At 43.5% G+C, this 26830-nt stretch overlaps 1 protein-coding gene across 2 annotated transcripts in view; it reads left to right on the top strand.

The window, feature by feature from the left end:
* Positions 1–26830, top strand: part of LOC129821189 (activin receptor type-2A-like) — a 44517-nt gene that overhangs the window by 3033 nt on the left and 14654 nt on the right. For both annotated transcript variants that reach the window (XM_055878552.1, XM_055878553.1), the window contains exons 2-4: positions 17509–17731; positions 19082–19194; positions 23178–23332. In XM_055878552.1, coding sequence (XP_055734527.1) covers positions 17509–17731; positions 19082–19194; positions 23178–23332 — 491 coding nt within the window. The remainder of the gene's footprint in view (positions 1–17508; positions 17732–19081; positions 19195–23177; positions 23333–26830) is intronic.

Genomic DNA, 26830 nt, shown 5'->3' with positions numbered 1-26830 from the left:
AAGCATACTTCCAAAGTTGTGGCAAAATGGCTTAAGGACAACAAAGTCAAGGTATTGGAGTGGCCATCACAAAGCCCTGACCTCAATCCTATGGAAAATTTGTGGGCAGAACTGAAAAAGCGTGTGTGAGCAAGGAGGCCTACAAACCTGACTCATTTACACCAGCTCTGTCAGGAGGAATGGGCCAAAATTCACCCAACTTATTTTGGGAAGCTTGTGGAAGGCTACCCGAAATATTTGACCCAAGTTAAACAATTTAAAGGCAATGCTACCAAATACTAATTGAGTGTATGTAAACTTCTGACCCACTGGGAATGTGATGAAAGAAATAAAAGCTGAAATAAATAATTCTCTCTACTATTATTTTGACATTTCACATTCTTAAAATTAAGTGGTGATCCTAACTGACCTAAGACAGAGAATTTCTACTAGGATTAAATGTCAGGAATTGTGAAAATCTGAGATTAAATGTATTTGGCTAAGGTGTATGTGAACTTCCGACTTCAACTCTATGGAGCATAATGTATTTACTGTTTTATTCACGTTTTCAAGTCCTGGTGACAAATCATGCATTCCGATTCTTGCATAGATTTTAATGGACACATATGATGTGTGCACTGATTATGATGAGCTAATGCTAATCTATGTTTGGCACCATTTTTGTTGACATCATACAATTCATTCTGGTTGTCACGTAAACATCTTTCCAACCAAAGATGTTATAACAAAATGAGGTGAAGTGATGGTTCGCTTCTCTTTCGAGTAAACATCCGGAAGTGAATGGTGGAAGTGAATGATGGTAGATGACACTCCCCCCTTCAACATGCATACTGTAAACAGACCCAACTCATCTTGTAACCTCATGTCATTGGTTGACGTGAAAAAACAAACATGGCGGGGCGCACAAACTATCCATCGATTTTTAGAAAGGGTTTTACTAAATGATTTAGGTCACTGGTGAAGTGACCTGTGATGTGATGAATTGTAAATAGTAATTGCTATTAGCTAACTCATATTATGGTTTCTGTCAGCCGAGAGTTGGCTAAATATGACCGCTTGTGTTAGGTCATTCTTTCTTCAGTTGGCGCTATGACTAATGTAGCCTACATTTTCTGGGTTTGGATGAGAATTGTGTTATGCTGTTGCTTCTTCTGTGAATGTCTGACCATTGCATCCAAAAATAAACTGCTCACATTGAGGACATAACGTTGTAAATACTGTTTGTGCAAAAAAAATCTGTGAAAAAACAGTGTCCTGCTCAAACGCTGACTGTTGCATCAATCGTAACTGGACTTTTTAAAAAGTGTTCTAATCACATCACTTTGAGCACACGCTGCAGGGACCACTGTAGAATGATCACACCCGTGTGTTCGTACGTGTCAAAGGGTTAAGTAACCGGTCTCGTATAACCATACCAAACGTAACATATCATACTAATTTGAGTGTCCCGGATTTACATTTACTATGTTACGTCTAGTCTATGAGACTAGTCTTTTTATGCAGGAAGATTGTTAATGTGAGAATCCCCTCCACTAGATTATTTGAGTATTTCTGTGATGTAAGAACAGAACATCTGATGAGGCTATATTTTACCCTATTTTGGTTGTTTATGTTTCAGTATAGGTTTGCTTATGAAGTGATTCTGACCTGGGCTCTGAAATCACAGTTGTATTGCCTGGATATTTTATTATGTAGATGGTCACAGGTAAAATAAAGGAAACGCTTGAGTAAATGGGGGATAGAAAGTATATTGAGAGCAGCTGCTTCCACACAGGTGTGGTTGCTGAGTATATTAAGCAATTAACACCCCATCATGCTTAGGTTCATGTATAAAAATGTGCCCGGTTGCCCATTATTTTGTCAACCATGGCTAGAAGAGATCTCAGTGACTTTGAAAGAGGGGTCTCAAAGGAGCATAGGGGGGTTTAAAGGGTGTGTTTCAGTCACCAGATCTCAACCCAATTGAACAGTTATGGGAGATTCTGGAGCGGCACCTGAAACAGCGTTTTCCACCACCATCAACAAAACACCAAATGATTGAATTACTCATGAAAGAAAGGTGTCGCATCCCTCCAATAGAGTTCCAGACACTTGTAGAATTTATGCCAAGGCGCATTGAAGTTATTCTGGTGGCTCGTGGTGGCCGATTGCCCTATTAAGACACTTTCTGTTGGTGTTTCATTTATTTTATTTTGGCAGTTACCTATACATTCTGATACATTCATGCATAGCACCTGTATGGCATGTTATTTGCCTATCATTATGCAAAGGCATATATAATGATCTGTTGTACAGTAGATTTCACTTTTGTTTTCTTTAACTGAACAACAACACAGATACTTGTTTATTTTCGGGACATCCCAAAGAAAGCAGTTAGTTTGACAAAAAAGACGTTTTTAGATATTGCTTGTTGGCACTCAAGGATTCCGTTTGTGTGTGTGTGTGTGGCGGTTTTGTTTGAAACAAGGCACATGCTGCTGGCATCTGCCCTGAGAGACATATGTGCTTATCACTCTGCACTCCACAAAAGCCCCTTTGCACAGAGCAGGGAGAGGTGGGGGGCAAAGACTCAAGTCATCTCCTGAGTCAAAGCTTAATTTCCTTAGCATTAGGCAGAGTGCAGTCAGTGCATAGTAAACAGGGCCTAGCTAGGCCACATAACAGATGAGATTGAACTAAAGCAATCTACTCGCTTTACCTGAATGGGTTTCCCCCAATCAGGACTTTGACCTCAACAGAGGGTAAATGTCAGTTACACAAACACCTCACCTCAATGCTACTTGATCTGCACCTGGCACACCGTCGTGGCGGAGCTATGTTGATGTTATTTTGAGGACGTGGCAAGTTTCATTGCTCGATTGCCTGGGTCATAATTTTCTGCAGGTTGCAGATAGAAATATCACGAATAGAGCAGCTGACATCTGTTCTACATAATCTAGGCCTATTCCTGTCTGAACACTTCACAAGACTGTGTCCTACTGATCACATCCCTACAGTATAATGCTAGCGGTTTAGAATTTTGGTGGCCTGTTGATAGGAAAGGCCCAATGCAAAGGTTGTGGCATGGGCAGATTGCTTGTGCTAAGGATACCATAGCTGGATGGGTGCCTGGAGAACGGTTAATTACACTACCCCTGTATCTTTTAAACTAGTTGTACATTTGATTGGAGGGAAGGAAAAGAAAGTCTGCTGGGTTGTTGTCACACTTTCAAAGAAACTCTCTTGTCTGTTGAATTATATCTTAATTTGCCAGTTTCTCAGAATTAAGTCCAGAATTAATTGTTTTGTTTAAAAGTAGTAAAGGAGTGCACACATGCTTTCTCTTTCTTTATCTCACTTTCTCTTGCTCTCTCTCTTTATATAGGCTTACATCTATAGGCCTACGTCTCTCTCACACACTCACACACACATCATGAAATACACCAACTAAACTATGGTGTGTTAAGTCATAATGCGTGTTCAAAGGATTGTCAGTAGGGCCATGTTTATGGGCATTACATGCTTTGCCCATAGGCGTGTCAGACTAAGGCCAACGGGGCCCTGTCACACACAGCTGGCTCTGGATGGGGAGCCAGTCTACGTCCCATATGGAACCATATCCCTATTCCGAATGTGGTGCACTAGGTCAAAGTAGTGCACTATATATCGATTAGGGTGATATGTACATTGTAGTCTATAGGGGATTAGTGTCACGATCGTGTGGCGGATTAACGGACCAAAATGCAGCAGTTGGAAAATATGCCATCTTCTTTTATTTTAACACGAAGATGAACACGACACAAAAACACTTTAACAAAACAACAAAATAACAAAACGACCGTGAAGCTACAAACGTTGTGCACAAACATACAGGCTACTAACGTTCTTACATAGACAATTACCCACAACCAATGAGAGCCTATGGCTACCCTAAATAAGGCTCCCAATCAGAGACAACCGAAATCAGCTGTCTCTAATTGGGAACTCATTCAGGTAACCATAGACTCTCCTAGATGACTAACCAACATAGACAACGCTAGACATCTACACTCAACACAAAACCATATACTTCACCCCATAACCCCTTTTCCAAATAAACACCCAAAACCAACAAAACATCAACATTCCCCATGTCACACCCTGACCTAACAAAAATAATAAAGAAAACAAAGAATAACAAGGCCAGGGCGTGACATAACCCCCCCCTTGAGGCGCGAACTCCGGGCGCACCATACACAGTCTAGGGGAGGGTCTGGGTGGGCTCCCCTCCACGGTGGCGGCTCCGGCTCTGGTCGTAGTCCCCACGTCACCACAGTACCTAACCACCTCCTAGGCTTCCTCCAAACGACCCCCCTCCACATTAACCCCATTGCATTAAGGGGGAGTTCCGGACTAAGGGACAGCTCCGGACTAAGGACCAGTACCAGGGTAAGGGGCAGTACCAGGGTCAGGGGCAGTACCAGGATAAGGGGCAGCACCAGGGTAAGGGGCAGCACCAGGGTAAGGGGCAGCACCAGGGTAAGGGGCAGCTCCAGGGTAAGGGGCAGCTCCGGACTGAAGAATGGCAGCTCCGGACTGAGGGACTGCAGCTCCGGACTGAGGGACTGCAGCTCCGGACTGAGGGACGGCCCATGGCTGGCTGACAGATCTGGCTGCTCATGGCTGGCTAACTGATCTGGCTGCTCATGGCTGGCTGACGGATCTGGCTGCTCATGGCTGGCTGACGGATCTGGCTGCTCATGGCTAGCTGACGGATCTGGCTGCTCATGGCTAGCTGACGGATCTGGCTGCTCATGGCTAGCTGACGGATCTGGCTGCTCATGGCTAGCTGACGGATCTGGCTGCTCATGGCTAGCTGACGGATCTGGCTGCTCATGGCTAGCTGACGGATCTGGCTGCTCATGGCTAGCTGACGGATCTGGCTGCTCATGGCTAGCTGACGGATCTGGCTGCTCATGGCTAGCTGACGGATCTGGCTGCTCATGTCTGGCTGACTGAACTGGCTGCTCCTATCTGGTTGGCGGCTCTGGCAGATCCTGTCTGGTTGGCGGCTCTGGCAGATCCTGTCTGGTTGGCGGCTCTGGCAGATCCTGTCTGACGGACGGCTCTAGCGGCTCCTGTCTGGCTGGCGGCTCTAGCGGCTCCTGTCTGGCGGACGGCTCAGTGGGCTCATGGCAGACGGGCGGCTTTGCAGGCTCATGGCAGACGGGCGGCTTTGCAGGCTCATTGCAGACGGATGGCTCAGATGGCGCTGGGGAGACGGATGGCTCAGATGGCGCTGGGGAGACGGATGGCTCAGATGGCGTTTGGCAGACGGGCAGTTCAGTCATCGCTGTGCAGACGGCATACTCCTGCCAGCTGAGGCGTACTGTAGGCCTGGTGCGTGGTGCCGGGACTGGTGGCACCGGGCTGGGGACACGCATCTCAGGGCTAGTGCGGGGAGCAGGAACAGGGCATACTGGACCCTGGGAGCGCACATTAGGCCTAGTGCGTGGTGCCGGAACTGGTGGTACCGGGCTGGGGACACGCATCTCAGGGCTAGTGCGGGGAGCAGGAACAGGGCATACTGGACCCTGGGGACGCACATTAGGCCTAGTGCGTGGGGCCGGAACTGGTGGTACCGGACTGGGGACACGCATCTCAGGGCTAATGCGGGGAGCAGCAACAGGGCACACTGGACTCTCAAGGCGTACTATAGGCCTTGTGCGTGGTACCGGTACTGGTGGTACCGGGCTGAGGACCCGCACATCAGGGCGAGTACGGGGAGAAGGAACAGTGCGTACAGGACTCTGGAAACACACAGAGGGCTTGGTGCGTGGTGTAGGCACTGGTGGTAATGTGCTGGAGACACGCACCACAGGGCTAGTACGTGGAGGAACAACAGGGCTCTGGAGACACCCAGGAAGCTTGATGCGTGGTGTAGGCACTGGTGGTAATGGGCTGGAAACACGCACCTCAAAGCTAGTACGGGGAGCAGGAACAGTGCGTAAAGGGCTCTGGGGACGCACCTTAGACCTAGTGCTTGGTGCCGGAACTAGTGGTACAGGGCTGGGGACATGCATCTCAGGATGAGTGCACAAAGTAGAAACAGGACACACCGGGTTGTGAAGGTGTACTGGAGACCTGGTGTGTATAGCCGGCATCAAATCTTCCGGAACTTTAACACGAGTTTCAGGCTGAGTACGAGGAACTGACACAGGTGGCATCGGACAGCTAATACGCTCCTCAGGAAGAATGCATTGCATACTCTGCCAAACCAACAGCTCTCTCTCTTCACTCTCCTCCAATTTCGTCAACAACTCTTCGAATGTCTCATAATCTCCCCTTCGTTCACTCTCCTCCAATCTGTCCAATAATTCCTCGACACACTCAGACTCACCCCTCAACTTCGCCGACTGCTCCAAGTGCCCCCCTCCAAAAAAAATTTTGTGCTGTCTCTTGGGCTTCCTCCCGTGTCGCCTTGCTGCCTCTATCCCTGCCTTGGGGCAGTGATATTCCCCTGGCTGTGACCAGGGTCCTCTCCCGTCTAGAATTTCCTCCCAACTCCAGAAATCCTTTGGTGGTAGGTCCTGTTGCCGCCTTCCATGCCGCTTGGTCCTAGGGTGGGTAATTCTGTCACGATCGTGTGGCGGATTAACGGACCAAAATGCAGCAGTTGGAAAATATGCCATCTTCTTTTATTTTAACACGAAGATGAACACGACACAAAAACACTTTAACAAAACAACAAAATAACAAAACGACCGTGAAGCTACAAACGTTGTGCACAAACATACAGGCTACTAACGTTCTTAAATAGACAATTACCCACAACCAATGAGAGCCTATGGCTACCCTAAATAAGGCTCCCAATCAGAGACAACCGAAATCAGCTGTCTCTAATTGGGAACTCATTCAGGTAACCATAGACTCTCCTAGATGACTAACCAACATAGACAACGCTAGACATCTACACTCAACACAAAACCATATACTTCACCCCATAACCCCTTTTCCAAATAAACACCCAAAACCAACAAAACATCAACATTCCCCATGTCACACCCTGACCTAACAAAAATAATAAAGAAAACAAAGAATAATAAGGCCAGGGCGTGACAATTAGGGTGTGTTGTTTCCCTAAGGGGCTCAACATATGTTCTTATCTGTCAGTTGTACAACAAATAGGTTGTTGTTAATATTTGGTAAAAACACAATTGGTATTTAAGGGGTTGGCTATGTTTTGTCATAGATAAGTTGTTATCCCCTTTGTTCTCCTGATGTAGACCTAGACCTAGCAGACTTTTCAACATATTTAGGCTTACCCAAACAAACTCTATGCACCATTGGGCCAACAACCAAGCAGCGGGCATAGACATTTAACTGGTTGTTATATTCTGAAGTGCTGTGACCGGCGTGTTTTTCTATGCAGAAAAGGCCCATTTCACTCATAGGCCTCCACTGTTTCATATGTAAATTCTATTCTGTATTGTACAACAAAAGCCCCAAAATCCCGCCCTCTCCTCTATCTTGAATTTTAAGTAGTTCCTCTCTTCGACTAGAATTATCGCATTAGGCTACCCTTAGTGGCTCTTACAAGAGGAGGCCCTCAAAAGAGCGCAGTTAGAATGTGTACTGCTCATTACCAAAGGTTCTCTGGTCACATTAGGCAACAACGCCCCTCATTAAGACGTCCTAACCTTGCATCCTGAGCAGGGGACTGGAGCAGCACCCCATTCCATGTATTGTTGCCTCCAAGCAAATGATCAAACAAAGTTTACCAGCCAGAAACAAGCTACAGTAGAGACGAGCTACGTTAGAGACTAGCGACTGTAGAGACTAGCTGCAGTAGAAACAAGCTACGGCCTCCTTAAGCTACAGTAGAAAATGGTCTTCACAAAGATTCTGGGCATAAAACCAGCCACATACCTAGGATTGAAAAATTATGGTAACTTTCCCCAAGTTCCCAGGTTTTACAGAAATCCTGGCTGGATAATTCCCGGAATTGGGATGGAATAAACAGGAAATCTGGAATTCTCCAACCAGGATTTCTGAAAAATTTGGGAAAGTTACCGGAATTTTGCAACCTTACACATACCATGTTTGTCCGTCTCCCCTTAGTGTCCCCCTCTGTAGGGTGATATTAGGTTGATCTCCCTCATCTTTCTACCCTTTACTGTCCGGTGTAACTCTGTGTACTGCACTGTACCTCACCATAATTACAGAAAGGTCTTTCCACCCCCATGTGCTCGCTATCCAAATATAATCTCTCTATGTGACCTGCCTCAACATGATTCATTAATGGCTCTCTGATGGAAGTTTGTCTGCCGCCGTATCACATATACCACCATAGAGCCCCCGTCTTGCGGTTAGATCGTTTCCTGGGGTTTGTCTGCTCTCTCCTTTTTCTCAAGAGTTTTAAAACTCAAAAAATACCCCCGTATATCAGGTTGTGATCTACAAAAGGGATGCTTGTCCGACAAAAGACCTGGCCTCTCAGTCAACAAAACGAACCACCATCCCACTCGTAGCATGCTAAAGAGTTGCCATAACAAATAGCAGACAGCGGTACGGGACGGTTTGTTTGTTGTTTCTTCAGATCGTTATCAGAACTCTTACAGTGTGCTCTGTGGGACAGCACTCACTGCTGTCATTTTCACAAATGAAAAAGGTGCATGGTTGACTTATCTACAACTGGTTTGTTGACCTTTCTTTTAACACAGGTTCCATAACCGGATAAATACTTTGACCTCAAATTGGATCATCTGACTTCTTTTATTATCTTGCAGTGCTCACTGAGGTGGATTACAGAAACCGAGATGGTGTTACAGGCCATAGCACTGTGCTTGTATGAATTATTTACATTCAACAGTTGTAACTGTGAAGTCAAAATTGTTCACTTTAAAAGGGCAAATGATTTGGAAATCATACAAATGCCTTGTTTCCCCATGGTTTGTTCCTCCATGCTCCTGTTGTTCCTCCTGTCAGAGAGAACATTCTGTTCTCATCTGTACTTAGAATAAGGCCCAAAGGAGCATGGAATTTAAAGCACTCATCAGACTCAACCTGCAGCCACCCATGGCACACACTGGGACCAAATGTAACACAACAGTTGGAGATACACAAGAAAGTTTTCTATGGAGAAGTGCTTTATGGGTTGGCATTCCAGGCTCATTTCACAAGAGGGAGTTTGATGTGACTCAAACGTAACTTTAGGACACCAAACTGTTTAGGGCACTTAACTCTATGGACTGCACTGGAGTAGCAATTACAGTCAATCGTTATGCTAGTAATTAGCCCACCAACAGGTATGAAAGTGTCAAAGGGGTACTTACCCCAAACCCCCATAATCAGCTGTCAGACTTTGGCATCCCGCCCTGTGTGTGTGAAGTCTGGGACCCCTTTAATAACAACAGGGTGCTATTTTGAAAGGCCTCCAAAACCAAGCACAATAATACACACACAGAGACAAAGAGACACACACTTGAACACACACACACAACTGCATATCCTGGAAATGCGGAGCCACAGAATATACACAGAAAGACAAAAAAATTGTTGCACTTGAATAGACGGAAAAGATCCCCCCTCTCTGAAAACAAATGGCCCGTTCTAAACCCCATGTTGTCCTAATGTTGTTCATCAGACACTAAGACTGCAGACTGCAGGCCCATTCATTCATACTGTAAAACAGCTAAACACAGTGATGAAGTCAGATCCCTTAATCCTGGCTGGAATGTCCGTCCAGCTCCGGCAGCCTCATGGGTCTCAGCACCAGTATGCTGCTTATCACTCCAACTGCAAACAAATGTGATGTTGTGGGCTCTAAAAGAGATCAGGGGGAACAATCCAATTTTCACCTGAAAACAGTCCTGTTTTGTTACAGTTTACTTTGAACAACTATTTGGCCCCTTGTTTGTTCCCAGGAGTAACAATTAGGCCTAAATGTTCAGAAATGAGGTGAGTGCTTTTCATGCAAATGCCATGATATTAATTGAAACTTTACTAGGGTGAAGAAAGAATGCACAAGTACTACACAGACTTCCATGTAGCCTACTTGTTTGTGTTTCTGAACTGTTAGTACTCTACCAAGGAGTTCCACCAATTCGGTCCCTTTTGAGATCTTTCACCTAATTTTAACATTCTGTAAAAGAGCACGTTAAACTTAATTTAAAAAAAAAAGTTTTCCCATCTCAAGAAGTTAAATAAAATAAAAATACTATAAATAGTGCCTATTAACCTTTTCACCCAACAAACAGGTGTGATCATTCTACAGTGGTCCCTGCAGCATATGCTCAAACCGGTGTGATTATTTAGAACGTCCAGTTTCGATTGACGCAACAATCAGCATTTGAGCTGGCCACACTGTTTTTTCACAGAAACATTTTGCACAAACACAGTCCTTACATAGTTCAGTCCAGAATGTGACCAGTTTATTTTTGGATACAATGTTCAGAGAAGTAGCTATCATCCAAACCAGAAAATGTAGGCTACATTTGTCCTAACGCTAACTGAAGAAAGATTGACGTAACACAAGTGGCCATATTTTTATTCTCGGCTGACAGAAACTACAATATGAATTAGCGAATAGCAATTACTATTTATAATTAATCACATCACGGGTGAGCTCACCATTGATTGAATTAATTCAGTAAAACACTTTCTAGAAATCGAAAGTAATCCGATGATGGGTAGTTTGTGCGCGCTTGTGCATGTTTGTTTTTTCGCATCAACCAAAGATGAGAGGAGACAAGATGAGTTTTATCTGTTTATGGTATGCATGTTGAAGGGGGTGTGTCGTCTACAATCATTCACTTCCGGAAGTTTACCCGAAAGATGAGTGAACCATTCCTTCACCTCATTATATCATCTTTGGTCTGATGGGTGTTTACGGAACACCTAGAATGCATTGTATAATGTCAACAAATATGGCACCACACATACACAGCTGGCAAATAGCTTAGCATTAGCTCATTATAATCAGTACAACCTTCAAAAAAGTATTTTACACACATCATAGGAGTCCATTACAATCAATGCAACAATCAGAATGCATTATTTGACATCAGTACTTGAAAACATTTGAATAAAACAGTAAATGCATTGTGCTCCATACATACATACATACATACATACATACATACATACATACTTTATGCGCCAACGACAACACGATATACAGAAAATAAGGAACTTACTTTGTATGTTTTAAAAGCGTTACATGGTCGCTGCCCGTATCATTTGCATAGTGCAGAAAATACACGAGAGTTCAGGGGCCTTGCTTAACAAAGTTAACCATTTTCACTGTAGTGTCCAAAATGTCTTTCAAGCTGTCAGGCATTCCCTTGGCAGCAAGAGCCTCTCGGTGGATGCTGCAGTGTACCCAAGTGGCGTTAGGAGCAACTGCTTGCACACGCATTACCACTCCACTATGTCTCCTGTCATGGCTTTTGCGCCATCAGTACAGATATCAACATGAGGAGCAGCTATGCTTGGCTACCGTTAGTGGAATTCCCACGAGAGAGTAATGGTTAATGTGATTGGATGTTAAATATTTGACTAGGCTACCTGTATTTGACATTTTGTTGTTATTATTTAGCTGAACACTAGATGGTTTAATTTTATTTTTGGCATTGAAATGAGGCTACTCAGGCGAGAGAAAAAGCTCACCCAAATGTATAGCTCCATTGGAAAATATAAATGGACTGTTTGAAAATGTGAAGGAGAAAAAAATTGCGCCTACCCCAGTTTGGGAATACCTGCTCTACACAATGACTCCTTGTTTTGTCACAAACTGAAATTAGACAAACTATTATAATTTTTACAACCAGGAAATGGCTGAGCAATTTCTGCATAATGTACCTTTTTAAAGCTAGTTTCCTGCAATTCCACACCTTTTGTCATGGCGCTGAGAAAATAATTGCACCTTCAAAGCGAATGTCTTGCAATTCTACACTTTTTTCCCATGGGGCTGAGAGACAATTTGCTGTTTTTAAGCTAATTTAAAGAAATTATACACATTTTACCATGGGTTATGCCTTGTTCTAATGCTATCCGAGTGACTCAAATATTATAACAAAATCAGTGGGGGCCCAATAACATTCAATTTTTAGAATTTTTGATTCTAACTATACTGACTGTACAGTTTTTATTTTGGTGATTGTTAATTCTCAAAGATTATCTTCTTTAAAAATAGACTGCTCTTTTTTCTACATGCTTCATATCTGGTTTCAGGTGTTTAAGTTTAAACAGAAAACGTTTTACTATCCCCCCCCCCCCAAAATGTCTCCATTATTATAATTATTTTCTTAATTTTTTGTAATTATGTTTTTTTGCAGTGGCGCACCCGATTTAGAAGCAGCGGTGCGCTGCTGCTAAATGCATATAGGGGAAACACTGTTTAAAATGCTGTTAAAATTCAAAATTTATGTTGCACATGTTCTACTTCAAATGTTAGGGGACTCAAAAGGCATTGATTTTGTGGAACAACCCACATAGCCTAGGCCAAATTTTATAGTTGATGAAGTTATCAAAGCCATAAGATGGGGCGGCAGGTAGCCTAGTGGTTAGAGCGTTGGGCCAGTAACCGAAAGGTTGTGAAATCTAATCCCAGAGCTGACAAGGTAAAAATTTGCCATTCTACCCCTGAACAAGGCAGTTAACTCACTGTTCCTAGGCCGTCATTGTAAATAAGAATTTGTTCTTAACCGACTTGCCTAGTAAAAATAAAGGTTAAAATAAGATGAGTCATCTATTTTGAGATCAGTAGTTGATTGTATGTGTGGATCTCTAAATATGAGCTATATTTATAACTGCACTTGTTTCACGTCTGTGGGGGGATTGCCTGTTACACCCTGTGGAGATGGAGCACAAGAGAAAGTGTCTTTGCTCCCTCTTTGGCATAATTTCAAATCACATCCCCCCTCCCACTTAATCCGGGTTGCCCAGCCTGCGCTGGAATGGACAAGATAATCAGACAGACTTGATGAGCTGGCAAAGTTTTTTTTTAAGCCATCTTGGTTGTACCACCAAATCTGAGGAAAATGCCTACAGTATGGCTCTTCAGTTGTTTAGAACCACCACTTGGGCATTCTAATTGCATTGCTGTAGTTTTCAATTAGGGTTTTGAAGATTATTTAGATATTCTGTTGACTCCCTGTTTGGACCAATGGATTAACCCCTAGTAAACATGCTGCTTGTGATTCCCAATGCCTCTCTGGGCCAAATATTTTGAGGAGTATAGTGGATACAGAAGCTCCTATGATGGAAGAAGGTTTAGGCTAGGGGTTGTCTAGAGTGAGTCTAGTCAAGCCTATTTGAGATTGTCAAAATGGAATGATGTTTATGTGTTGGCTCCCAGTCCATACAACATTGTCAAAGGTCCTGCCCAATCCAACTATCCCCCAGTAGTCAACAAACAAACTGACTTTTGAACAGGGCCCTTTTGTGATTTGTGCTGGCCCAGATCTGTAATGATGGTATTGGGGCTTCGACGAATGATGTGCATCTTCGGCTGTGCCTTCCTCCTCCTCCACCAGGCGTGGATGTGACAGTAATTCCGGCAGATTCCCTGTAATCCTGATAATGGCGATTTGTGTCTCCAGAACTAATCCCCTGGGTTTATCCCCACGAGTGGCAATTAGCAAATTAATTCCCCCCCCCAAAATACATTTCTTCATCCATGCCACCAGACACCCCACAGCACCATGTTTTTTAAAGAGGCATTATGCTGTTATTATTGTAACGTTTACACTTTTATGAATATGAATTAGGAAAATGGGTCTCTTCTTGGACTAGGGCCATGACTGAGTAATGGATTTGATGTGTTCAATGTAAGCAAAATGTCTTCATGTGGGCTATTTTGGAATGCATACAGTCAGTTAGGGATGGGCATTTGAAATGAATAATATAATTATTTTGGGGGGGAGGATAGTAAAAAAAAAAAAAGTCAAATGCCACAGGGTGCTATACCGCTATAACAGTAGCCTAGGCTAACAGCAAGAGTGAAAGTGAAGTCTGATGTTTGCCATCATAGAACCGATTCTGTTTCAACATTTTCTGATGAGTGTTTTGTATTGATCTGTGTCAGGTCTTGTGGACCTTCCGTTGGTGTGCGCCTGTAGGCTAATCGCTGAGGTGGGGGAAATAGCATACTGTTGTCAGGGCTGACTGGAGGGCTAAATGAAGTATGATAGTAAAATGCCTTTTTATATCAAATGCACCCCATAACCTATAGCCCATGAGTGTCAGCGTTCTAGGTGAATGGATAAGGCGGAGTCAGGCGCAGGACACAGGTATGACTAAAAATCTGAGCTTTACTCAAAATAAGCAATGTTCCAACAAGGATAAACATAAATATCCAGAGCACATAAAAGAAACCACTTAACAACGACAATCACGCACAAAACAAAAGGGGAAGCCAGAGGGTTAAATAAGGAACATTGATTATGGAATGGAAACCAGGTGTACAATGAAGACAAAACAAAAATGAAACATGGATCGGTGGTGACTAGAAAGCCGGTGACGTCGACCCCCGAACGCCGCCCGAACAAGGAGAGGGACCAACTTCGGCGGAAGTCGTGACATTGAGAGAGAAAATTAGCTTGAAAAATAAAACCAATCACTTTGTCCGTCCTCAGAACTGTAGGCTACATTTACTGTATGCATCTGAAAACAATATCAAAGCCACATAACGTCTGAAGCAGCAGTAGCTCAATGCACCGTAGGCTACATAGCTAAACACTACATTCAAATACAAGTTTGTTATTTTATTAAAAGGTCCAATGCAGCCATGTTTATCTCAATATGAAATGATTTCTGAGTAACAATTAAGTACTTTACTGTAATTTTTTTCAATTAAAATGGTAAAAAAGAAACAAAAATAGCTTCTTAGCTAAATACAATTTCTCATGCAAGAATTTTGCTAGGGGTGGTTTGAGACAGAGGCCTAATGTGAGGGATGTGTAACTTGCAAACTAGCTGTTTTTGGCAGAGAGGAGGGCAAACTATTTGTTATTGGTCTATTAAATTATAACATCTAGTGAAATCACCAGGTGGTCCAAAAATCCCATCCAGCCAAACAAGCAGACATTTTCAAACAGCTCTTACACTAAAAGTACATTATCATAACTTTCACAATTTCACAGTATTATTCCAACCTCGAACCAACCTCCAACCTAGTGTGGAAATATATATAAAAAACAGGGAAATTACATTTTGGACTGCTCTGCCCCTTTTAATTTAGGAATGTCAAATGTCATGGCATATCCTTGTGTCTAACAATGTATCATGGATAATTTAATTTAGACAAAGATGTTAAAATGTAAAAAAAAAAATATAAATATAAAATGAATACTCTCACAAGTGTTCGAATACTGAACGTATGTTCGGATATTCGATTAACCGCGCCCATCCCTAAGTCAGATGCTATCTTCCCCATAGCAGTGCTGATCTGTGAGGATGTTATTCTCATTGGTTGAGGCAAAAAAAATTGTGAAGAAATGTTTTGGAATAAGTGTCTAAGATGTCCCATTGTCAGGAACATTAGTGAACAGACTGCAAACACATGGTCAAACTGTGACCCCACAGAGGTAGCCTACAGTAAATGGTGTCTGTACTGTATGCCCAGTACAGCTTGTTCAGCACAAGCAGTTGTGGCGCTCCAACTCATCCCCGAGCTTGTTTCTTGCTTGGCGCCAACAGTCTCTCTTACTCAACTTGCGTGACCAGTTTCCAGATCTCTGCCCCCTGGGCTCAGAGCATTCCATGTTTAGCTATCCTGTTTAGTTGTCCCTCATAATTGATTGTCAGAACAAAACGGCACTGTAGGTCCCGACTCCCTTGTCCCTGGCCCTGTTCGATATGAGCAGAATGAAGAGACTAAGAGAGCCCCCTCTGTGTCTCAGGGGGCCCTTGGCTCTACTAACATGTGGCAGGTGACTTCTTTCTTTCTTCTCGCTCTCAGTCTCTCTCTTCTGTCTCTGATTCTCTGTCCCTTTCTGTCTCACTCTCTCTCAAAATATCTCTTTGTACTTTTTAAATTATGCATTTCTTATTTTTAATTAAGGATGTGTGTGTCTTTTTACACCCCGAAGACAAAATGTGTTAAGAATAGACTTTACAATAGATTACGTAGGTTAAACAGTAGCATTTTATCCTATTTGAGCTGAATCAAGCCGACAAGCCTATTTATAGAAAGCTTTCTAAACTGTTAGTTCTCCTATATTTGGCACACGTAGAGAGATGAGAGAGAAAGACCTTTGCATGTTCATTGGTTTGTGTCAGAGCCTCTTTTCCCTGCCTTAACAAGCAGAAGTGTCACCATTGTCAAACCACACCCACCATATCCTTTTGTTTTCAGTCACTGTTACCACTTGAGGTTTTGTCAGGGTTAACCATGACCACAAGCTCATATTGTTGTGGTTTCTTAAACCATATGGCACTCTCAGGCTATGTTTTGCACTTTATATTCAAAATCCTTTTTCCTGTTGTTTAGATAAGTCTCAAGGATTATACCTAAAATACAAATTATTTTTGTTTAGCCTTTTTGGTGTTTGAGATTATATAGTGAATAAGTTCCTTAAGCAGTAGGCCCTAAATCTTATCCAGGGATGAATCAACCTGTGGTGCCTGGCGCCTCGCAGGTTCATGTTTATATTTTCATTGTCATGTCTATGGCTCAGTGAATGAGGATAGCCTGACCTTTCTATGGTTAACTATGCGTGACAGTACATTATTGGAAATTGTTTGATTGACTTGTGTGCTTTGTACAGCTTGGAGCATACTGTCAATAGGGGCTGTATTTTACTAGCTGCAGACTAGAAGATTTCATGCCTAGGTTACTTATCAAAATGGATGGGGTGGGGGTGCAGTGGGCTAAATTATTGTCATGTGTTGTGATTCAGTACAGTAAATGACATTCGACTTATTTCACCGCTGCTGATTCGGTTGAAAACGACACTCTTCTCTCTGAATGGGAATTCTATCCCATTACCCTCCTGGACCTATCAAACATAATCATTAACAAATCATATCACAATCAGCCAGGGCCAGAGATTTTCCCACACAGCATTTGAAGACTGTGTGTGTGTCAGTTTCTAGAGGCACTCGAGTTGTCACCACTGGTTAATTACAGGGCTGTGGTAAGGCTTCACACTGTGGAGGGAGGCTGGCTGATGAGAGATGGCTCTGTTAGTGATCACTGCAGCCCTGGAAGTGGCCTTTAATGCCTCCGTCCTGTAATTGTCCTGCAGTGAGTGGAGAGTTACATCATCCGTGCATTGCATCATGAGAGCAATAGATTAGTAGTAGATTAAAAGGACATATGATGTTACACTGTAGACAGGGCTGTCCCAAAATGAACTATGTTGATGTGCAGGACACAGTAGGCTTCTTTTATGTATTGATTCATGTCTGTGGTTTGGTGTTTGAAACGCTCTTCAACCGATTCTCCCAAATGATTTATTAACACGTTCACCTTACAACAGGAATGCTGTTCGACCTTCACCTCAAAGTCTTTTGATCTAGTGTCTCCATCTCTCTGTTCCTCAGGGGCTATCCTAGGCCGGTCAGAGACGCAGGAGTGTGTCCACTACAACTACAACCCCAACCCTGCTGCCATCCAGGAGAACCGGGGTAACCGCAGTGGCATCGAGACGTGTGCCGGGGAGAAGGACAAGCGGAGACACTGCTTTGCCACCTGGAGGAATGTGTCGGGAACCGTAGATATCGTCAAGCAGGGCTGCTGGCTGGATGATACCAACTGCTATGACAGGTAGGGCCTATTGCATCAGGGTTCTGTGGGGGTGGGTTGAATAACATGTGTGATCTGTTACAACACACCAATGACACACGGTGGAATAACTAAATGTATCATTGGTGTTTTGGAATGGATGACAAATGTTATCAGTATAATCAGTGAAGACTACTCTTATAGGCCTATCTAGTACCTCCATTCTGTGTGAGGACTTGGTCGTCCCATGAAGATGATGTGAAAGGTGTCGAATGGGGAGGACGAAAAATCATGAACGTGGTTCCTTGCAGGCTACACATTTTAAAAAATGTCAGCATTAGCACTCTCAACTTGTTCTAACAGCTACACTACTGCGATAAACAATTGAGCTTCTTCAGTGTTTTTTTTAAACAAGCTAGGCCTAGATGTTTGCATATTGCACATTTGTCCTGTGAGCCAGAACAGACAGAAAGAGATGGATGAAATGTTTCCTCACTCAGGGTTTTATATATATATATATATATATCACCTGATGTTTAAGTGTAACACTTTAGCCCCTCTTCACTTGTGTAAACATGTTATTGCTGTTAAGCTTAGCTCCCCCTCCATTCCACCAAATTGTGATGTTATCTGCCCAGCTATCCATCCAGCATGTCAGCTAGCGTTGCCAGAAACATTCTCTGTCATAGCGTGCGAGAACCCAGGCCCAGAAAGGCCAATTTACACGGCGGGTCTTGTCTTAGCATGCCACTGAACCCGTTTACCTTCCATCTGCAGTAACCAAATCGATGTGTTTTTGAAGTGTGGCATGCTGCCATGTGATTCCTCAATGTAGAGCAACTGGTAGCTCCGACCGTGCGGCAACTTACGTGTGTATACTCTACATGTAAACAACAGCCAAATGTTTTTTTCAAACATAGTTTGGAGTGAATACGGCTAATTTTGTTTCTGCTTCGGTTAATAAGCTTGTTTATCTAGTCAGGGATGTTTAGAGAACGGAGTGTAGCTTTGATAGGGTTTAATGGAATGTAAGTTTGTCAGTTAAATATAGAATTCATTATTTTTTTACTTCATTTTTTCTTGATTTGACTGAGTTCCAAACTTACGAGGTGAAACACAAAAGTACTTTTTTTACAGGAAGTAGCCTTCTGTACCTACAGCAACATCATATTTTTACAACCATTATATTACTATTCCTGTAGAGCTCCAGTCTAAAGCTCAAGGACAGTTTCTGAAATACCAAATTTTCCTTAGATATACAATTGTAACCCAAAGAAACAAAATAAGTTCCAAAAAGAGTTTAGAAAAGGGAAGGTTTGCTAAGCTATTGGGCCCCGAAGGGACCAACATTTTACTACATTGTTATGACAACATTGTCGCTCTCTTTTCCAGAACTGAATGTGTGGAGACGAAGGAAAGTCCAGATGTGTTCTTCTGCTGCTGTGAAGGAAACATGTGCAACCAAAAGTTATTCTACACCCCCGACAACACACAAGCTGTTCAGAGTAAGTCGTGTGTGTGCGCATGCTTGTGTTCCTTTATGTAGTGACACCATATCAACTGAAAAATATGTTATGCTCAAATCTGACGTCCTTGCCTTTGTCCGGAGCATGACCTTTTGACTTTTGTTACGACATGAAACAAAATAAATAACCCAATATGTTAGTCATCTTTATTCTCTCACGTTACATAACGCTGACGCTCTGCATAACCGCTCTGCATAACCGCTCTGCATAACCGCTCTGCTTCGTCAAATCTGCTCCATATTCCGGGAAGTGTGCGGCGTAATGTGATGTTCCTAGTTCCAGTGAGTGTGCAGTGAATTCCGGCATGTGCCATGGTGTGTCTGACCGTGTCCTGTGTGGCTTCCTGTGTGTCATTCATCAGGGATTGCTGTGTCTTTAAGATTAAAAGGGGATGATCTGTCCTCCTTATCCCCGTTGAGTTAACGGGCCTCACTGCTAAACATCCTCTTAGCAGGAGGAGGAATGCAGTGACTCAGAGGAGGTGTAGCTAGCTGGGTCTGGGCACACTGACATCAGCTTCCTCCACTGGTGCTGCTCGCTCTGCCAAGCAACAAATCTTCCTGGAACTCAATCTACATTCTTCCCGTAATTTTTGATAAAAAAAAGATATGTAATAATCTGATGATATCCTCAAAGAATGCAGAACAGAAACATCTAATCAGAAATCTCTTAATGTTCCTTGGTTCTGGAATTTCTTGGTCCTGGCAAAACATGTTTTTTATTACCACATCCTCAGTTGAGTACAAAGAAAAGAGAAATATTATCAGTGATCAGAAATGCCTTAATGTTGTGGTTGGGTTACTCCTTTTCCTCTTGTGCTATTGTTGCTCAACAATGAACAGAATTGCCCTTTTCAGAATAGTCATATTAATTAATGGGGAAAGTATTTGTGTGTTCTTGCATTGGAGTCAGATAGAGGTTATACAATAGTTACACTCACTGGTCATTTTATTAGGTACACCCATCTAGTACCGGGTCGGCCTCCGGAATAGCCTGAATTCTTCGGGGTGTGGCGTTCAATAGTTGCTCAATTGGTATCAAGGGACCTAACATGTGCCAGGAAAACATTCCCCACACCAGTACACCACCGCTACCAGCCTGTACCATTGATACCAGGCTGGATGGGTCCATGGACTCATGCTGCTTACCCGAAATCTTGACTCTGCCATCAGCATGATGCAAAAGGAACCGGACTTTGTTGGAGCAGGCAATGTTTTTCCAATCCTCAATTGTCCAGTGTTGGTGATCACATGTCCACTGGAGCCGCTTCTTCTTGGTTTTAGCTGACAGGAGTGGAACCTGGTGTCTGCTGCAATAGCCCATCTGTGACAAGGATCGAGGAGTTGTGCATTCTGAGATGCCGTTCTGCACACCACTGTTGTACTGTGCCATTAATTGTCTGTTTGTGGCCCGCCTGTTAGCTTGCACAGTTCATGCCATTCTTCTTCGACCTCTCTCATCAACGAGCTGTTTTCGCCTACCTGACCGCTGCGGACTGGATGTTTTTTGTTTGTCGCTCCATTCTTGGTGAAAAGCCCAGGAGGGTGGCCACTTGGCAGGTGCGCCGGATCAAGTATTCTGAAATACTGGATACGGCGCGCCTGGCACCGACAATCATACCACACTCAAAGTCGCTTAGGTCACTAATTTTGCCAATTCAAACAGTAACTGAATGCCTCAATGCCTGTCTGCCTGCTTTATATAGCAAGCCACGGCCACGTGACTCACTGTCTGTAGTAGCAGTACATTTTTGTGAATGGGGTGGAGTACCTAATAAACTGGCCACTGACTATATATTAAAGCTTTGGGTGGGGAGATGGGCTCTACTACAGTACATTAGGCATGCCTTTCTCCCTCTGCTTATTCAACTAAACATGTACGTATTTGCAGCAGTGACTAACTAGATGTGGAATTCCCTGGATATTTGGAATGAAAAACTCGGTCGGTGCCTTACTATCGTATCGAGCATAAGGCTCTGCACATGCTCACAGCTGCTTTTTTTAACCTAGCAACAGGGCCTATCTGGGGATCAACCATGCAGGAGTGGATAGAAAGAGGGAGAGAACGGGAGAGAGCTTGACCTTCTGACCAGAGCGGCTCCATGCCTGAGTGGCGTGTACAGTGTGGTGATCCTATTGCCCTGGGGGCGAGGTGGGGGTGTGGAGAGCAGGGAGCACGCAGTAGGCAAGAGGAGGCATGTTGGAGAGTGGGGGGGGGGGGGGGGGGGAGTTGGGTCTGATGTATTTTTCAGCTCAAAGAGGCTAATCCGGGTTCTTATCCCACTTGCAGCTAAAGTGGAGCACTGGGCAGAGAGCTGGGAGAGGGGGGGGGGAGAGATTGGTATAGAGGGGGAGGGGCATGGCAAGGGGGGGTTGTGGCAGGCAGGCAACAGCAGTATCACAAACAGTGCCCCCTCTTTAACCACGCAATGTTACTACCTATTGCCAGTTCAGCTGAGGTCCCCCACATAGAGCAGTAACGATACACACATACACACACTGGATGTCACGCTGGCAGGCGAGGGAAGGGGTATCCACCGCAGCGGTGAAACGAGTCCGTGTTGAGATTACAGGTCTCTCTTTCATGAATCCCTGTAAAGGGCCTGTGCCAGGATGGGTGCCTGCGAACCAAACAGGCTTTAGACAGATACACTAACTCACTCAATCACCAAGCCTGTGGCCCCACAGTTTACAGGGCTACTAGATTAAAGTGAGTTTTTACTGAATCGTTAGGGATCAAATCATCTGACTTCAGAGTACTGTCTCTGTGTTCAGGTTTCGTGTGTGTGTGTGTGTTCGTTTAACTATTCTTGTGAATACCAGAAGTCCTCACAAGGATAGTAAAACAAGGATAATTCGGACAAGTGGGGACATTTTGCCGGTCCCCACGAGGAAGAATACTATTTTAGGCTTAGGTTTACAATTAGGGTTAGAATTAAGGTTAGGGGTTACGGTTAGGAGTAAGGGTTAGGTATAGTTTTAGGGGTTTGCGGTTAGGGAAAATAGGATTTTGGCTGGGAATCAATTCTTTGGTCCTCACAAGGATAGCAATACAAAACTGTGTGTGTGTGTGTGTGTGTGTGTGTGTGTGTGTGTGTGTGTGTGTGTGTGTGTGTGTGTGTGTGTGTGTGTGTGTGTGTGTGTGTGTGTGTGTGTGTGTGTGTGTGTGTGTGTGTGTTAGAGCTGGGCGATATGAACAAAACCCATATCACGATAAATTGACTGAATTATCACAATGAAACGTTAAGTTTATAACGATGTACACCAAAGTTATTTTTTTTATTACATTACCCTTTAAACTACTACTATTACTTTTAATGTTGTAACTATCAATTGTCACATTATCAAGCACCCATATTAGCAAATGTATTTAATTTCAAACTTCGCATTTCTCTAGTAGGTTATTTATCTTAATGAACAATATCAGCACTATGTCCACGATAAATGGTCAGTTTGGTCAGTTTATCATCCCAGCTCTAGTGTGTGTGTGTGTGTGTGTGTGTGTGTGTGTGTGTGTGTGTGTGTGTGTGTGTGTGTGTGTGTGTGTGTGTGTGTGTGTGTGTGTGTTTTCGTGCGCGCATGTGTGTGTGACTGAGAGCGAGATATCCTCTTGATTTAACCGTCACACCCATTGACACTAAGCCCGGATAGATTTGGCTGATTCCCAGCCCCAGAGAGACCCAGCTAGAAATGCATTTTATAAAAATGACATCAGACAGCTAGAGTTGAGCCCATATCAGCCCTACATTATGAACACAGAGACCGCAACACATAACCCATTTAGTTTTTCACATTCTTGGCAAAGTTATTAACAAAATACTCTTTCAGCACTCCTTGATTTTGAGTACATCCTACAATAGTCCTTTTGTCCAGGCATAATCTAGATTGATCTAATTTTACTCTCTCTGTCTTTCTATCACTCTCTTTCCCACTCCCTCCTTCGCTCACCCCTTCCCTCCATAGCAACGTCGAACCCGGTTACTCCGAAGCCTCCTCTCTTCACCACCCTGATGTACTCGTTGGTGCCCATCATAGGCATCACTGCAATCATCCTTTTCTCCTTCTGGATGTATCGCAATCACAAATTGGCATACCCGCCAGTCCTGGTGCCCACACAGGTAAGAAAACACACAGCACTAATGTACAAAACCCTCCTTAGTTGCAAAAACAGTTGTAGCTAGCTATGCAATGACTATTTAATAGACTAGCTACTGTATATCACTGAGGGTTGTTCTCATTTGAGTTCGCCTGTAGCTAGCATTTGATCTATGTTGGCTGGATGGCGGAAGCAAGGTATTCCAAGTGTCCACAGATATGCCACTGTAGACGCAACACCTCTTTGTTTTGACTGTGGCCCGCTTTGTTGATAAACGTTTTCTCCATCATGACTAAAGTCTGTGAGAGCAGTACTATGACTCTTTTTTTCCCCCCTCCATCCCTTTTTTGGAACATTTTCTGAGAAATTACACCTTTTCGGGAAATGTAGTTCCCTTGCTTTGATGGGACAGAGCGTTTACGTAATCTATCTGCCATTGACACACACACACACACCACACACACACACACACACACACACACACACACACACACACACACACGAATGCTCACAAAGTAGCATGTGAAATCTCCATGAAAGCCTGGCTGTGCCAAAGCTAAGGCTCCAGATACTTGGCAGTTTGGCAGAAATGTTAGTACATGACGCACTCAAAGAAGTGAATTCTAATAACATAAGTCTATTATAACGTCTTCCATTGCCTCAACTAGCATCCAAAATCAGTGAACACAATGATTTCTGAAAAAAGGATGATGCTCTTTCTTTACAGTATAGTAGTACCTCTACCTTCTTGGGTGTGATAGGGATGCATAAAAGTATGGACACCTTTCACACATGGTGAGTTGTTTGGCATCAAGCCAGTGAAGCCATTCATGTAGGCCACTGTATTCTGCTCATGTTGGAGTTAGTGGGATCTGTGAAGTGGATGTGAGAAACCATGCTGTTCCGCTATCATCTTTATTTACCCAGCAGTGTTGTGGCTGGCTGTGTTCGATGTGTCCTTTCAGATTTTACTGAGGCTGTGCCACAGCTGCAACAGCAACAGGCTCAAGTTAAAGGACAACTCTGCCACTTTTAACATGTGGGTTGTTATTATGAAGTATTTAGTGATGTCCTGCACAGTTTTAGTGTAATTTTATGTTTTCATGACTGTTTAGTGATTAGCAAATCAGGAAATTGCTTCTCTGTTACGTTTTCAAGTAGGAGCTGACTAATACAAGAAGTTATGGACAGCCATTTTCAGTGATCTATGTAACCTGTCTGTAGTTCTCTGATCATACTGGAACTCCCTGCTATATGTTGCTCTGGTTGTCTGTCTAATAACATCTGGAAATATTTTTAAATAGACGGTCAAGAACCTATAGAATGATACTCTACATATACTAAAGTATGTGGACACCCCTTTCGAATTAGTGGATTCGGCTATTTCAGCCACACCTGTTGCTGACAGGTGTATAAAAATCGAGCACACCGCCATGCAATCTCCATAGACAGACATTGGCAGTACAAGGGCCTTGCTGAAGAGCTCTGTGAGACTTTCAACGTGGCACCGTCATAGGATGTCAATTTCTGCCCTGCTCGAGCTGCCCCGATCAACTGAAAGTGTTGTTATTGTGAAGTGGAAACGTCTAGGAGCAACAACGACTCAGCAGCGAAGTGGTAGGCCACACAAGTTCACAGAATGAGACTGGCGAGTGTTGAAGTGCGTTGTGCATACAAATCGTGTGTCCTCGGTTGCCACACTCACTACTGAGGTCCAAACTGCCTCTGGAGGCAACGTCAGCACAAGAACTGTTCGTCGTGAGCTTCATGAAATGGGTTTCCATGGCCGAGCAGCCTAAGATCACCATGCGCAATGCCAAGCGTCGGCTGGAGTGGTGTAAAGCTCACCGCCATTGGACTCTGAAGCAGTGGAAACTCGTTCGCTGGAGTAATAAATCACGCTTCACTATCTGGCAGGCCGACGGACAAATCTGGGTTTGGCGGATGCCAGGAGAACGCTACCTGCCACAATGCATAGTGCCCACTGTAAAGTTTGGGGAAGGTCATTTCCTGTTTAAGCATGACAATTCCCCCGTGCACAAGCGAGGTCCATGCAGAAATGGTTTGTCGAGATCAATGTCGAAGAACTTTACTGGCCTGCACGGAGCCCAGTGAACACAAGGATGACGCTCTTTCTTTACAGTATAGTACCATACCAATCGCCCAACATCAGCACCGGACCTCACTAATGCTCATGACTGAATGGAAGCAAGTCCCCACAGTAATGTTCCAACATCTAGTGGAAAGCCTTTCCAGAAGAGTGAAGGCTGTTATAGCAGCAAAAGGGGGACCAACTCCATATTAATGCTCATGATTTTGGAATTAAATGTTTGACAAGCAGGTGTCCACATACTTTGGGTCATGTAGTGTATTTATAGTCAGCCTATTCCAATATTTTTCTGATGTTCAAGACTCAAACTCCCATGATTCCATTCTACAAAACTACTCCCATAATCACCGACTGAAGTTGCAGCTCCAGCAGCCATTGTGCCCTTTCCAAATTTGTTCTAATTGAATTACTTGTAAACGTCATACTTTTTATTAGTTCCAATACGCCTCCAGTGTTGGATGGTAGCTTGGTCACTGAGGCTGTATTTGTCTGTTATCGTAGAAAACACTTTAGCTACTTAGCTGCACTCCAGAGTGGTGCAGTGGTCTAAGGCACTGCATCTCAGTGCTATAGGCGTCATTACATACCCTGGTTCGATTCCAGGCTGTATCACAACCGGCCGTGATAGGGCAGCACACAATTGGCCCAGCGTCGTCTGGGTTAGGGTTTGGCCGTCATTGTAAACAAGAATTTGTTCTTACCTGACTTGCCTAGTTAAATAAAGGTTAAATAAATTAAATAAAAAAGCACCAAATATACAGGCTGAGAGATACTAGGATTCTGTAATGATTTGCCTGTAAAAGTCATAATAAATGTTGTGTTTTTTAACAGGCCTACATGTTGTTTAAGACAGCCACTAAGATTAAACTGTTATTTTGGATGGAGCAGTCAGGCTAGCTTGCATTCTAACTAGTTGAAGTAACTCTGTGTTATGGTTAGCGTAGCTAGCTAGTCAGAATCTACATGCAATAATTTTTTGTGCATTGCAGTTTTTTGGTGACAATGACATTATAATATATTTTCAACCCAAAAGTAATGTGAAATGTACTTATAACTTATGATATAAGCAATATATTTAGACTAAGCTTTCTTCTGGGCTTGATAGCCAGCTAGCTAAGTGGCTGACTAAGCTGAGCATTGCTTCATAGGTGACAAAATGCACGCTGGGAATTGTAGTATGCTGTAGACGAGGGCAGTACAGAAGCTTCAAAATTACAAAAACTAGGAATATGCAGTATGACTAACAAAAATTATAAAACATCAAAATGTGCATTAAATAGTAATGCATATACAGTATACTAACAGCATAATAACTGGTTATAAAGTGGCAGAATTGTCCTTCACAGTTATGCCTATTTCCGTAAGTTCAGAGGTCACATTGACCCCTTCTGAGGCTCCTGGGCTGAGGGG

This window comes from Salvelinus fontinalis, chromosome 23 (genome assembly GCF_029448725.1).
Source record: "Salvelinus fontinalis isolate EN_2023a chromosome 23, ASM2944872v1, whole genome shotgun sequence".
NCBI classification, from domain to species: Eukaryota; Metazoa; Chordata; class Actinopteri; order Salmoniformes; family Salmonidae; genus Salvelinus; species Salvelinus fontinalis.
This window is presented reverse-complemented; position numbering and strand designations above follow the sequence as displayed.